Source organism: Callospermophilus lateralis, chromosome 3 (genome assembly GCF_048772815.1).
Source record: "Callospermophilus lateralis isolate mCalLat2 chromosome 3, mCalLat2.hap1, whole genome shotgun sequence".
NCBI lineage: Eukaryota > Metazoa > Chordata > Mammalia > Rodentia > Sciuridae > Callospermophilus > Callospermophilus lateralis.
In genome coordinates this window covers 7,517,097-7,531,568 of record NC_135307.1, presented here as the reverse complement: position 1 = coordinate 7,531,568, position 14,472 = coordinate 7,517,097, and the positions used below count along the sequence as shown (strand labels likewise).

The window sequence follows — 14,472 nt, the reverse complement described above, 5'->3', positions numbered from 1 at the left end:
TGATTGTCCCTGACCCGCTCCATTTTCCCGGGGACTCCTTCCACCCCTCTCTGTCCCTGAGCCCACCTCCTGCTCATTCTTGGCAGCTCTCACGGAGGATGAGCACCAGGTCCACGCAGTGAGCAGGCCCCAGGCAAACCTCAGAAGTGGGCCTTTTTTCCCTTGACTTCTCTGATAAAAATCTACATGACTGGCAACTTTATTTCTTGCCATTTTGACGCTGTGAGGCAGCTTCTGATGGTGTTTTTAATGCGCCTGCAGGAATCTAAAATAATTTGTTGTGGCGCACAGTGTGGACGGATCCTAAGCCTTTCCACATCAGCTAGGATGACCATATAATTTATCATCCCTACCAGAATACTTGAGCGAGTCGAAGGGAGATGTGAGCCATCAGCCAGGACACAGGCCGGAGCCCGGCTGTCCCAGGCACCCTGCAATGAGTGGTTGCTCTAATATTAGCTTATTTACTCTGTGGTTAGCCTGTGGTATGCCAAGAACGGCCGTGAAACTTCACAGCCGGCACAATGGAGCAAATGACCAAACGCCCCGAAAATGACATGATTTGGTGGAGAGGCCACAGCCAAAGATTCACAATGTTCTGTGGCACTTACTGTAGAGACAAGGACGACAACGCGTTTTCTGAATGGGATGATGTTTTTAAGCAGAGAAAAACCAACCAACTGTTGCTTTTGATCTTTCGCTTCATTTCAGATACTTTGAAACATGTAAATTCTTTGGATGAATGTAAATCATTAAGGACATGTTGGATTGAATAGCCTATTAGGGTAAAAAGGCCATGGGCTTCTTAGATAATAAAGAGATGTCACATCTCCTTGGACAATAAACAAATTATCTAAGAGGCTCCAACGTTCATGGCTCTGTGATGTCAACATTTCTGTAATAGAATAATGGAGTTGGAGTGGCCTTTGATGAGGCTGTCTGAGCAGAAAGTACTGTTTCTCAGCCAAACCTCTCCTCCACTGTGGCCCATCCCCGTGACACTGGTGATCCATGAGCTTGGCTTTGTTAGCTGAGCTATGGAGCTGCTACCACGCCTGATGCTCCCAGCCCGGGGCAAGGCCAGGGAGCCCACAGATCCAGTGGAAAGACATTTCCACCAGCAGGAATCTCATGAGCAAAAGCCCCTGGGGCAGGTAGTTAAGGGGTTTGGGGGAAATGAAAAGCAGAGAGAACTGTTGAGGGCAAAGAGCATCTGAACTAGAAGCTCACGGATGGGACCATGAAGGATCCTGAAAGCCAGTGTGCAGAGTTGGGACTTGGTTTCATGGGCTTCTTTTTCTCCAAGGATGACAGTAATCTTAAAACGGGAGAGTTAGGAGAAGCAACCCTTGGGAGGCGTCGGCAGGAGTCCAGGACAAGCGAGGGCCGGGGACTGCAGTTGCCTTCTCCAGGCCTCCGGAAGCACCTTTCATTTTGCCAGATGGGAGTCGCAGAAAACTGGGAAGGGAGAAAAGCTCATCATTTCCCAAAGAGCAGGAGAAACTGGGTTCTGGAACACACAGATGATACGTTGGATATTAATATTGGTTCTGAGCAAAGATTTCAGCAGATCTTTGAAGAGCTAGTGTGTCGACACTTGGCAGGAAAGGTAGTTCCTCAGAGCCAAGCCGACCAAGTTCCTCTCTTCGTGGTGTTACCAGATTGGGTTTCCAGAGCCGTGGCGGAAATTCTTCTCCAATCTCCTCAACGAAATGGAGGAAGGTGGGCAGGGTGGGCAAACAGCTGGGCAAGCAGCCCAGATACAGGCAAATGGATGATCAGAGGTGCAGGCAGGTGTCCCCAGTGCTGCCCGCGGGCTCTGTCCGCATTCTACCCTGATGATGTGCTCATCAATGACAAGGGTGAGGAGAACTTAACGGATCTATTATGGCACATTCTCTGCTGTCACAGAGCTGATGTGTTACATGTCAGACTTAAGAGTTTAAGAGATTTTGGTTGTAAAAAGGATGGATGGAAACCAATAAGATGACATTTAACAGGGATAAAGATAAATCCTGTCTTTGGATAGAAAAAAATTAATTAGCTCAGTATAGGATGGAGAAGACCCAAGAGTGATTCATTTCAAACAGACTGATGGGTCTATAATTGACCGGAAGTTCAATGTGAAACAATAGCCCACATCCTGGCTGCTCAAAAAAAAAAAAAAATCAATATAAACTTTGGGTGCATCAATAGGCTCATAATATTGAAGGTATTAAAGGGAAGTGCTTCCAGGTCAGAGCGTTCTGGGGTTGTCGTGTGTAGTTCTGGGTACCAGGATGCAGGGGAGAGGACTTGGGGAGGAAGGGCACATGGATCTAGGCAGATGAGGGTCTAGAAGCTGTCACATGATGGACAGGGAGGAAATGGGGACATTACTCTGAGACACGAGGGCTGTCTTCCAAGCATTTGAAAGTCTGTCGAGTGTAAGAGGCGGCCAATTTTGTCTGGAGGGTTCATTCATTCATTCAGTAGCTTTTTTCTCACTGCCAACTACATCCCCCGTTGTACCAAGCATGATGGGTGTTAGAGGCATGTGATCTCCCAGGAGAGATGGGCACAGGGTCCCACGGGCTGAGGTGGATTGACATTAGGGATACATAAGGGAAGCACAAGGGGTAGACTTGCTTGTGCCTACAGAGGCCCATTCATACCTACCTGACCAGGCAGTCAGGGTGCTGGTGGGCCAGGAAGGCGGGCACTTGGGACTGGGGAACGGTGCTGACTGAGGTCCAGAGTATTCAAACACATGGCCGTGAGAGCCGTGAGCTAGAGTTTGCGGATGGCATGGTGTGACAGGGGTGTTGGATGCCAAAGAAGGCCTTCAAAGCAGGACAAAGTCTATGCCAAGATGCTTGCACTTAATAGTAGGCAACAGAGAATGAAATGACATCAAGTAACTTGTCTCTTTGGGCAAGTTAACCCTCGAGTAATGAAGCTGAGCTGGGGGGCTTAGGCCCCGGACTACCATTGCAAGATTTCAGAATAGATGAAAACTTGAACCAGGGGGGCAGAGGGAGATCGAAAAGACCAGACAAAAGCAGGACCTACAAAGGATGCTTTGGCAAGGGCGATTTGGGCTAAAAATAAGCAACAGTCTATTTAATCATTGAGGTTCTTCAACTTGTGAAAGGAGCTGAGTGACCACTTGTCCGGGATGCCGTAGAAACGACAGCTGCATTGGCAGGCCGGTGGGACCTCACAGGGCTTAGTGTCCCTTATCAGTGCTAAGAATTGGTGATTATCTCTCATGGTGTGGAGTGATGATTTCATCATGAGAAAGCATATTTCATATTTTAATACCAGTAATGAAAGGCGGCATTGCTGGTTCTTGGCTTTGAGATTCTATACTAACAGAATGATCTTGCTAGAACTCCCAGAGCAAGAGACCACAGACTAGGCAGTTGAACAACAGGCACTTGCTGTCTTTCTGGAAGCTGGAAGTCCAAGATCAGGGGGTGGGCAAGGTTAGTTTCTCAGAGGTGCAACGGAAGGACCAGGTCCAGGCCCCCCTCCTTGTCTGTAGACACAATTTTCTCCCTGGCCACCATCTTTCTTCCATGAGAAATTGTCTGTGTCCACATTTCTCCTTCTTATGACACTTGTCACATTGGATCATGCCCCAGTATAATGACCTCATTTTTACCTGATTGCCTCTGTAAAGACCCGATCTCTGAATAGGTCACATTCTGAGGTCCTGGGGGTTAGGATTTCAGCACAGGAATTTGGAGGGGACATAATTCAGCCTATAACACTAACTGAAGGTCAACTTTTCTTTGGTCTTGGAGTGAAACCACAGCCCCTAACAGGATCCCTGAGCCCTCCTGTGAGCAGGCCCCCTCTGCCACAGTGAAGTGCTGGGCTCCTCGGTGCCTTCATCTGCCAGAAGTGGACTCCCCAGGCTCAGTGCTCCCCTCTGGTCCCTCAATTTCCTCCTCAGGCCAATTCGGATCCTCCAGAACTACCGGAATCCTTCCATTTTTGTTTCATAGCACTTATTATTTGTGATTATGTATCTATTTTACCATCAGCATGCCTCTGCATATTCCTGGGGGAACATGCTTTACATTTCAACTAGGCCCAGGTAGCGGCATTTAAAGGAAAGACTCGCAATCCAGTAAAAATATGTGTTCTTACTATGTTCAGTACCCGTGGCAACTCTCTAGTCCATTTCATAATTTTAAATTGTGGTAACAGAGAACATAAAATTGACCATTACATTCATTTTTAAGGGTACAGCTCTGAGGAATTGGCAGAGTCACATCATTGGGCCACCATTGCCACCATCCCTCTCCAGAACTTCTTCATCATCCCAAACTGAAACTCTGTCCCCATTCCATCTCCCCAACGCCCCCGGCACCCACCCTACTATTTTCCATCTCTATGAATTTGCCTACTTTCAGAGCTTGATGTAAGTGGAGTCCTGTAGCATTTGTCCTTTGGGGACCAACTTATTTCACTCTGCACTATGTCTTCAAGGTTCATCTATGCCATAGCATGTGTCTGAATGCCCTCTCTTTTAAAAATGGAATGTTCCGTGGTCCGGCTCTCCCGCCTTGTGCTTCTCCCATCGTCCATTGGAGTGTACTTGGTTTACTCCTACTTTGGGCTACTGTGCATGATGCTGTCGTGAACACAGGTGTACAAATATCTATGAAGTCTCTGCTTTCAGTTCTTTTGAGAACATACCCAGAAGTGGAATTTTCTACTTCATTTTTAAGGTGCTGATTACAACCCCTATAACCTTGAGTTCATGGCCACCTGCAATTGGAAAGTCTACATGTTTTCTATGCTGCACCTTTGGCCCCAAGCCTGGTGTCTGGCACTGTGTAACTGTTCTTGGAGGCCTTGCACAATTGATGTGCAAGGCTTCATGTTTCTGAGTAATTTTTTTTTATTGCTTCTCTATGAATAAAGGCTACAGAGCTCCTACTTCCTTTTCTCTTTTTTCACATATTATACAAATGCTGTTATTAATTCCACTGAACACTATGGTTACATTGTCCTACAGAGTGTACATCATTTATTACAATGACAACATTTTCTGGGCTTAGGCCACAAATTATCTCAAAATGATGTGGAATCACAGTCTGTTAAAATAATTGGGAAAAATATCACACATTATTAATTAAATCTTCAGAGATTTTTCTTGAACTTTCTCCATGAATTCTTTTTTTAGTGTCATGTAGATTAAACCTAATTGACTTAATGTTAATATGCTTGAAATGATTCTAAATTTTTTTTAAGCCTAAGGTTTTATCATTGTGGGAAAAACACAGCTGTTGGATACCCTAGGTTGAGTGTAATGATGATCTTTATTGACTCAAAAGCAAGTGGACTGAGTTCTTCCTTGTAATTCCACTCTAGTGGAATTAATATCTTCTAAGAAAATCTCCAGCTCAAATTTGCAGCTGAACTTTTAAACAGAGTTTTCCTTTCCCACTTCTGAATTTTCTTTACTTCCAAACCTCAGCTGTGGTGACCAGATAGTATTCTTTTACCATTCAAAGTCAGGAATACAGAATAAATATTTTTTAAAAAGTTGCTAAAGAGAAGCAACTTCTTAAAAAATATTTATTTTGTAGTTATAGGTGGACACAATTCTTTATTTTTTAGGTGGTGCTGAGGATCAAACCCTGCACCTCACACATGCCAGGCGAGCACTGTACCTCTGAGCCCCAGCCCCAGCCCCAGAAGCAACTTTTAATCATGTATTCATAGTTAACATTTCCCTTCCTAGTTCAGAAATGCCACGTCCGGCTTATGCCAACCCTCCCGTGGATCCTGAAGCTCGAGATTGGGAGGTTGAGCAGAGAGTGTGAAGATGGGCACCGAAGAGGGGAAGGGTGGCAAATGAGAAAACAGGAGGGCAAACTCAGAATGTTCATCATGTTCCGTGTCACCCTTTGGAAGCTCTCTCTGCACAGCACCTGCCTCTTAGAAATGCAGGGGACAGGCGGACCTTTACTTGGCCCTTTTGCCAAGTGTCTTGGGCTCTCATTTCCCTTCCCTGCTGAAGTCCTCAAACATGTGTCCTCCTCTTGGCATCCAGGAACCTGGTTTCCATTCCCACTGCCTCCCTGAGATGCTCCAGGTCACCTGGGAGCCTTTGCCACCAGATGAAGGGTCTTTCCCCATTTGCATCCTCCCTGGCCCTCTGCAGAGGACTCTGCCAAGCACCCACCCCCGGAAGCTGTCTGTGCTCTCAGCTTCCTGCACCACATCCTCCGCGGAACTTCTGGCCTCTCCAACTGCTCCTTTGGAATTTCCTTCTCCCCCCCTTGCCAAGCTCTGCCCCAGCTCCCCTCTGACTTTCCACTCTCTCCTTTAGAGAATTCACTTACAACTCTCTGCCAAGGACTCCTAGAGCCCAACCCTCTCACTCCAGCTGCCACAGGGCACTCCTCACTGGAGATTTCACTGTCCCTGCCTATCCCTCAGGCCCACCTTGGTTCCTCTGTCCAGGCCCTCAGTGCTCATTTCTGGAACACTGAAGATACCCTGGGCTGCTCCAGCAGTAGTCCCTGACCCCTGGTGTCCAGGTCACACACAGACTCAGCTCCCAGCCCCATTCTCGTCAGCATGTGCACCCATGAAAACCTCCACATAGCCCTCCATCTCCTGCAGGGTCTTGTTTAGTCCCCTCTGGCTCTTGGGACTCTCTCCCCTAGCCCCTGGTCCTCAGTCCAATCTCATTCTGCGAATGTCTGCTACATGAGCCATCCATTTCCACCAGGCAGGGCAGGCTTCTTGGCCCGTCTGCAGGTCCTGCGGCCTTCTTTCCTGCAACATCCTTAGCACGTCCTGCCCACTGTCCTTCACCCACCTAGGTCTTTCAGCCTTTATCCTCGATATATTGTCCCTTGTCAACAATCCTTGTTTTCCTTAAAGAACAGGCCTTAAATGTCCCCCTTTGCCTGCAGCACCTAACAGCAGCCTGGTTACCCCATAAACTAAATGGGCCACACACAGAGTGACAGACCCCGTCCCCCACCCTGCCATCTACTGATATCTACTCTAGTAGCTTCCAGAAAGACAGGCCTCCAGACCTAGGGAGGCCCAAAAGTTTCCTAACAATAGCTCATACATCCCCCGCTATGTTCAACCTACACAAGTTCACACCTAAAACTTCTTTGCCCATATAACTCAACGACGAGTGGTTGTGCATCAGAGGTGTAAACGTCACATTGTCGCTTCTGGACCAAGTCCATCGGGGTTAGAGCCCCCTCACCGCTAGTGCCCGCGCTGTCATTCACTTCTGGCCGTGGGTAGTTAGCTCAGAAGGTTGACCTAGCATTAATAGGGGCAGGAAAAGTTGCAAACTCGCGGATTGGCGCGCTTCTCCCGCTACGTTAGTTATTTCGTCCTGACTCTCGGCCTCGGCCTGACTGAATGAAGGCAGATGCGAGGCAGTGACTGTGACGGGGCCGGGCTGCCCTGGGTGGGAAGCCGCGGAGGATGGCAGTTGCGCGCTGTCCTGGCCGAGGCCGGGCCCGCCGCGGGGGGAAACGGGCGCTGAGGGCGCGCTCGGAGGACGCGGCCCCGGGGGAGGCGCCCGGCCAGCTGTCGGCGCTGGGTCCCGGAGCTGCGCACGGGCGCGAGGACAGCGCGTCCGCCGAACGTGGGCAGGGTCCCGCGCCCCTGCTCGCGGCCTCGCCCTTTGTCCCCGCGAGGCCGCCCGCCGCTGCAGGGCCGGGCCGGGAGGCAGCCGCCGCGCCCGCCCGCCACGTCCCCGCGCCGCCGAGGCGCCCCCTGGCGGGCGGCGCGGGCAGCGCGGGCGGCGGCGGCGGCGGCGGCGGCGGCGGCGGGCCGGTTGCCATGGTGACCGGCGGCAGCCGCCGCCACAGCAGGGCCGGCCCCAGCGCCAGCGCCGCCGCGGCGCGGCTCGACTCAGTGTGTGGGTGAGCGGCGGCCGGCCGGGAGCGGGCGCGGCCCGCGGCCTCAGCATGGAGGACGGCTTCTCGAGCTACAGCAGCCTGTACGACACGTCCTCGCTGCTCCAGTTCTGCAACGGTGAGGGCGGGCGGCGGGCGGCGCGCGGGGGCCAGGCCCGGCGGCCGCGGAGGCCGCGCGGGGGCCCCGCTCCCGCCGCCGCCGGCGCATTGTGCTGGGGCCGCGGGGCCGCGCTCGCCCCGGGCCCCGGACACGCGGCCGGCGCGCGGACCCCGGCGGGAAGCGCGGGAGGCGGCGGGGAGGCCGGTGGCCCGGCCCGGCCCGGGGAGGAGCGGCGGCGCGGCCGCCCGGTTCCTCGGCGAGCAGCGCCCTGGACGCCGCGCCCGGCGGTCAGCCCCAACCACCGGCCGACGCCTGGGATGCGCGGGTGTGCTGCAGAGGGACCCCGGGACCCGCCCGGGCCGCCCCACAGCCCCGCCGTTTCGCGCAGCCCGGAGCTTTTCAGCGCAAAGACGGCGAGGATGGCTCCAGGGTGCTGCGTCTTATTTGGCGTACGGAATAATAGTTTTTTGTTGCATTTTTTTTTTACAAGAAGGACGCATTCCTACCTGTGCATAGGGCATCGTTTAAACAACTATGAAATCCTGCATGCTTGGAAGAGTTCTTTCTGGTCTCACTAGCAGGGCTGAAACAGATTTTCACAGCACGCTGCATGCATTATCAGAACATGATGTGTGATAATTCATGCACAAAAGTTTACCACCTATTTTTTTACATGTTAGGGTTATTGCTTCATCAGAGGTCCCCCAAAGTTTGTTAAAGAAAAAAAAAATGCTTACATTGCAGTCAGGATGATTTTGAATTCTAGAGTCTTGAGCAACTGGAGAGATTTTTCATTGTAATTGTAGTCTAGGGAGACCTAACACCTGTTTGCAAACAAGAGGTATCACTGTAGCAGCAAAGAGTAGCGAGTGTGTTGATCCATCATGTATACTGAGTTTCTTTTCTTTTTTTTTCCCTCTCTCTCTCTCTGGTGAAATTTATCATCTTTTTCATGACAGTGTGTACTCAGACAGGTTTGCAGCTTGTGATTTTCATATGGCTGGGTAGAATGGATTTGGTACTGTTGCCACTAGGGTACTTGATAGTCCAGTGGTGGGATGCCAGCAGGTTGATTCCCTTCTTCAATTAATATATTGAGTAATTTCCTTAATTGACTTATGATTGATCATATCCAAATTACTATTTTTGATCTCCAAGATACATGTTTATGGTAGAATTCTCTTTGCCTTAATTGTAAAGGGCATGTGGCTGAAAATTACATTAAATGACTTCCAGCCATAAAGCCTTTCAAAAATTAGTATGTGGGCAGCAGTATCATTGACAGTTTGACTTGGATATGAAAGTGACTGTAGATATTTTTATTTGAGCAGTTGTTCGGGAATCTGGTTATATGGTTCTTAAATAGAAATTCAGTCATGAAGTTGGCTTACACAGAGACTCATGAATGTTTTGGTTTTCTGCCTTTTCCTGTTAATTGCCAGCCTGGAGATATTGGTATGATATTTTACTGGTAATATGTCTAGAAGAAAGTAAAAACCAGCTCTTAAGCTTGGTGTTTTCTTTTGTTGGGTGAGGTACTGGGGATTGAACTCAGGGAAACTCGACCACTGAGCCACATCCCAGCCCTATTTTGTATTTTATTTAGAGACAGGGTCTCGCTGAGTTGCTTAGTGCTTTGCTTTTGCTGAGGCTGGCTTTGAACTCACGATCCTCAGCCTGCCGAGAGCTGCTGGGATTATAGGCGTGCCCTGCCGCACCCAGTTTAAGCTTATTTTTAAACATGATGTGTTTTTAAACCAGCTTAAGAAAAATCACCTTACAATCAAACAATAAGATCAAACAAGATCAAATATTGTTGGGTGACTTTTTAAAGTTCTTATTAGCTCTGTATTGTGCATGGTGAGGTTTGCCTTATGAATAAAGTTGAAGCAAGAGTAACCTTTGGAGCCTGGCACGCCTGTGATCCCAGTGGCTCAGGAGGCTGAGGCAGGAGGATCGTGAATTCAAAGTCAGCCTCAGCATCAGCAGGCACTTAGCAACTCAGTGAGACCCTGCCTCTAAATAAAATACAAAATAGGGCTGGAGATATGGCTCAGTGGTTAAGTGCCCCTGAGTTCAAGCCTCAGTACCAAAAGAAAAAAAAAAAAAAGAATAGCCTTTGGGGCAAAATGTATGTTTAACTGATGATAACTTAGGAAATAGATGTTTTGATGTGAAATCATTCATTTTAAGAGGCTCTCATTAAGTGAAAATACAAATGAATACAATTCAGTTAATTACTATGTTGATTCAATTAAAACAGTGCACCACAGAAACACCATTTACCAAGAACTAAATTGAACATTTGGATATTTCATTAGCTACTTTGGAAAAAAAATTTCTTTTTAAAGTAGATTTACATTACAATGGCAGGACCTCTTGGGATAATATGTGAACTCATACATTTTCATATGTTGAATGTGCTTCGTGGTTTTAATAATGGCGGGAACTCAGGACTCAGAAGTCATCATTATACTGTATTAGCTTCAGAGAATGTAATCCACCCTTATTATCTGCAAGACTTTATCAAGTGAGATAAAGACAAAAGAATGCATAAGTGAGAAGGGAGAAAAAAGAAAATGTGTTCTGATGAATGAAATTTCCCTCTTCCCTGTTCCCTCTTTTTCTTTTTCTCTCTCCTACTTATTGGTTCTGGCTGCTAAACATAAACTTGTACAATCTCTGGCCTACCAACGAGGCTGCCCAGTCTTATCTTTCAGGAATCATCTCTCTCATTAAAGTAGAAAATGTGTATTGCTTTTTTTTTCAAAGTATTTAAAATCTGTAGTGTGAGCTAGAAATCACAGACTTCTTTTTAATGCTGTAAAAAAAAAAAAAAAAAAACTGCAGTAGTTTGAAAAGTGGACAATAGTTGTGCTTTCCAAGCCAATTTGTGGTTTAGAAAACACCATCTTTCACTGTAGGTGTTCTTCAGAGTCCCCTGTGAGGCAATAACATTACCATCCTCCCTGTACATTTGGGGAAACTGAGGCACAGAGAGACCTTGGGAACTTTAAAAGAACCCACAGTTGGGGCTTGGGAAACGGTCTGGGGCTCTGTGCTTGTTTCGCTGACGGTAGTTCTGTGGAGCTACTCACGTACCCTGAACTAGCTCTCAGAGTTGTGGGAGTTGGAAGATCCTTCTCACCCCAGGAGAAGCCCTGGCACCCTGTGGCATCGCGCCCCACTGTGCCCCACTCAGCCCCTGCAGCCGCCCATCTGCTTTCCGGCTCTATGCATCCTGGCATGTCTCGTAGGTGGAATCCTACGACGTTCCGTCTCCACTGCTGGCTTCTTCCCCCAGCGCGTCCATGCAGGCTGGGTGCCCTTCCTTTTTATGGCCATTGAGGTCTTGTCCTGTGGGTAACATGCTATTCCTTCACTGGCTGGTGCACGTTGGGTTTTTTCCCTCACTTTTTCACTATTGTGAATGATGCACAATGAAATTCACATACATATTTTTTATTAATGTGTTATAATCATACATAATAGTGAGATTTCTTATGCTATATTCTTACTTGCACACAATTTGGTCCATCTCATTTCCCTTTCCTTTCCCCTTCCCCTGACAGGCTTGCTCTGATTTACTGAGCTCCTATTATTATTATTATTTTAATCAGTGCATTATAATTGTTATGTAAAAGCACATCCATCGAGGTATATACGCACATGGACATTGTGGGTGTGGTGGACTTGGTTCCCCAGGGCTTCCTGTGCCACCTTCCTCCTCCCTGTCTATACCAACCATAGACACACATCTTTTTTTTTTTTTTTTTTTTTTTTTTTTTGGTACAGGGGCTTGAACCCAGAGCACTTAACCACTGAGCCACATCTCCAGCCCTTTTCTATGACCCTATAGAAACAGGGTCCCACTAAATTGCTCAGGGCCTCGCTAAGTTGCTGAGGCTGGCTTTGAACTTGCAATCCTCCTGCCTCAGCCTCCTAAGCTGCTGGGATTACACACAGACACATCTTGAGTGGATATACATGTTTGTCTTGAGCTGATACCTAGGAGTGCAATTGCTGGGTCACGTGGTCACTGTTTTTTTTAACATTTTGAGGAATTGATCTGAAGTTTTGAAATCTAAATATCCAGCTCTTTCTATGACCCTTGCTGATAAAAGAATGGGAATTAAGAAAATGGATGACAGGGGGGAAGAAGTGAGGGCAAAGAACAAATGTTGCTGCTCTGTTTCTGTGTCCTTTGGATACCTTGGCTGTCACAGCCAAATGTGCCAGCGCACGTCCCTGCCCATCCTTGCTATGGGTTTCTCAGGACTGAGCGCGACCTCTCATTGCGTGCTTCGCAGTCTTAGGTCTTTGAGTGGTTTCTGCAGAGTTGATGACTTGGGGACGCGGCTGGCCAGCAAAGGGAGGGAAGCTGCTCTAGCCAGGTGGGAGCCTCGGTTCCCACGCCCGCCCCACGACTTAGGAGCTCACTACCTGCCTGCCTAGTCCATTCCTTCTTATAACATTTAGACTGTCATTTCCGATATGGAGTCAAAATCTGGCCCCCAGCTTTCCCTGAGGGTCTGGAGGAAGAGTTTTCAGCTCCTTCTGTGTTACTGGGTCATCACTGTTGGAAGACAGTCCCGATGGCTCCTTCTGGGTCTTCTTTTGGCTAAACATTACCATAAAAAATTGCTCAAAACTAGGAATTTTAGACCCTTAACCATCCTGGTTTGCCTCCTCTACGCCTGTTTCATTTTGTTTGTGTCCATTTTCAAATCTGATACAGTGAAGGTGGTATTCCAAGGCAGAGCACCATCCTCTCCTCTCAAGTCCTCCTTCTAATAATGCAGCTTAAGGTCATGTTCGCTCCTTTGCTGGCCACATTCCCATTATCACCTCTTGCTGATGATATTCACCAAAGTTCTTATCTGTTTTACAGGTACTATGGCTAAGTCCTTTCTTTTCTTAGTTTCAATAACTGTGAGTGTGTGTGTGTGAGAGAGAGGGAGGGGTGGGGTTTCCTCCAGCAGGCAGAGCTCTCTCAGATTAAACCCAGTATCATCTGTGTTTAAAGATGGTGATCGTCTAAATAATCCCAGGACTCAGAAAATATATCTAGTGTTACAACAACGTGCAAGTCGATCATCGTGGTAAGCGTCTGGTCCTGGCTTGCTGCCTTTTCTCCATCCCTCCAGAGCCTGGAGGGGGTGTCCTCTATTCCCTGCTCTCCCCGCGGGGTGCTGCTTAGGAGCCACTCAGACCAACTCACTCTACCTGCCTGGCACATTTTGAAGGGGCTCTAATAATCTTTGAACTACTGCAGTTAGTTTTCTCTAGTTTGGAAATGGAAGAGTGTTTTAATTTTCATCTTTCTGTTATGGGAATTAAGATCCCCTTTTCCAGTCATCCTAAACTCCTCTGACATCTATAGTATTGGTGACGGTCTCTTAACTGACAATGGTAGACTTTTCAAGTTGGCCAATACTTGGATTTCACCCAGGACCCAGCGCTCCTGGGAGGGCACTATGTGGACTCCACAGCACGAAGTGTTCTCAGCCCTCTTTTGCATGCTCACGGGTGACAGAGTACTGACTTTAGCATTCTGTGATAGCTCAATCAAAGGGAAACGCCTCCATAGAAAAGTGCAAAGCAAGCGCCTTGCTAAGCGAGAATTGCTAATTGGTGCAGTCGGCCCTCCGCCCAGCAAGGAATTTATTTTATAGCCAAACCACAAGCATTTATGACATTACAAACAAACTCATATTTCTTGGTGAAAAATGCACAAAACTCTGCTTTAAAAGTAGTCATTAATTGGTCATTGTTAATATCTGGGAAAGTGGAAGTGTTTTCATACACTCTCTTAAAAAATAAGAGTGGAGGGTGGAGGACGGAGGAGAGGAGAGAAGTGACTCTTGGTTTCTAGTTCTGCAGTCCTTGTGCCATAAAGCTCGCTCACAGCGTGGAAGTGGCGTTCACGGGCAGGCCCCGGAGAGTGGGAAGCGTGCGGTAGGCTGAGCGCTCAGGCCAGGCGGCTGCTCCAGGCTTTGAAATCACTGGTATTTTGTGCTGCTTCCTTTGGGAAAAATTATTATTCATCTTTAAAGCCCTGGCTTATTCACAGAGGGGTTCTAGTATTAGCAAAGCGTTGTAAATGCCTTTGGAAACATTGCTAATAAAAAACGAAAAGCGGCTGTGAAGTCCCCTGCTGTGTGGTCGCCATCCATCCATGGCCCAGCCCTCCTGCCCCGCTCCCTGGGTGTTGGACAGTTCTGCTTATTTTCATGGGGCCCAGATTGGGGGGAGACTTTAGTCTTGAGCAGGAGCAAGTGCCATCCTCTGTGGCTTGCTTTTAACAAACAGCTGTTTGAAAGAGTTTTTCTGTGAAGTGCCGGACTCACCGTGGAATTGAGCGTTAGGCAGACACTTCCAGTTCCGGTCCACGGGTTCCTTTACTGGCCAACGCTGGAGGTGTGGGAACCCACGTGTCTGCTGAGTAGCCATGTGTGAAAGTGCAGCTTTCTGGAA

The 14,472-nt window shown here is 48.1% G+C and overlaps 1 protein-coding gene across 6 annotated transcripts in view; it reads left to right on the top strand.

Moving 5' to 3' along the window:
* The window catches only part of Eml1 (EMAP like 1), a 183,191-nt gene that overhangs the window by 36,168 nt on the left and 132,551 nt on the right, over positions 1 to 14,472 (top strand). For 2 of the 6 annotated variants that reach the window (XM_076849664.2, XM_076849663.2), the window contains exon 1: positions 7,903 to 8,013. The exons of 2 other annotated variants lie outside the window; for them this stretch is intronic. In XM_076849664.2, the coding sequence (XP_076705779.2) occupies positions 7,947 to 8,013 (67 nt within the window). In that variant the 5' untranslated portion in view covers positions 7,903 to 7,946. Of the gene's footprint in view, positions 1 to 7,902; positions 8,014 to 14,472 lie in introns of those variants that run through there. 2 more of the 6 variants (XM_076849669.2, XM_076849667.2) reach the window with 1 other exon arrangement.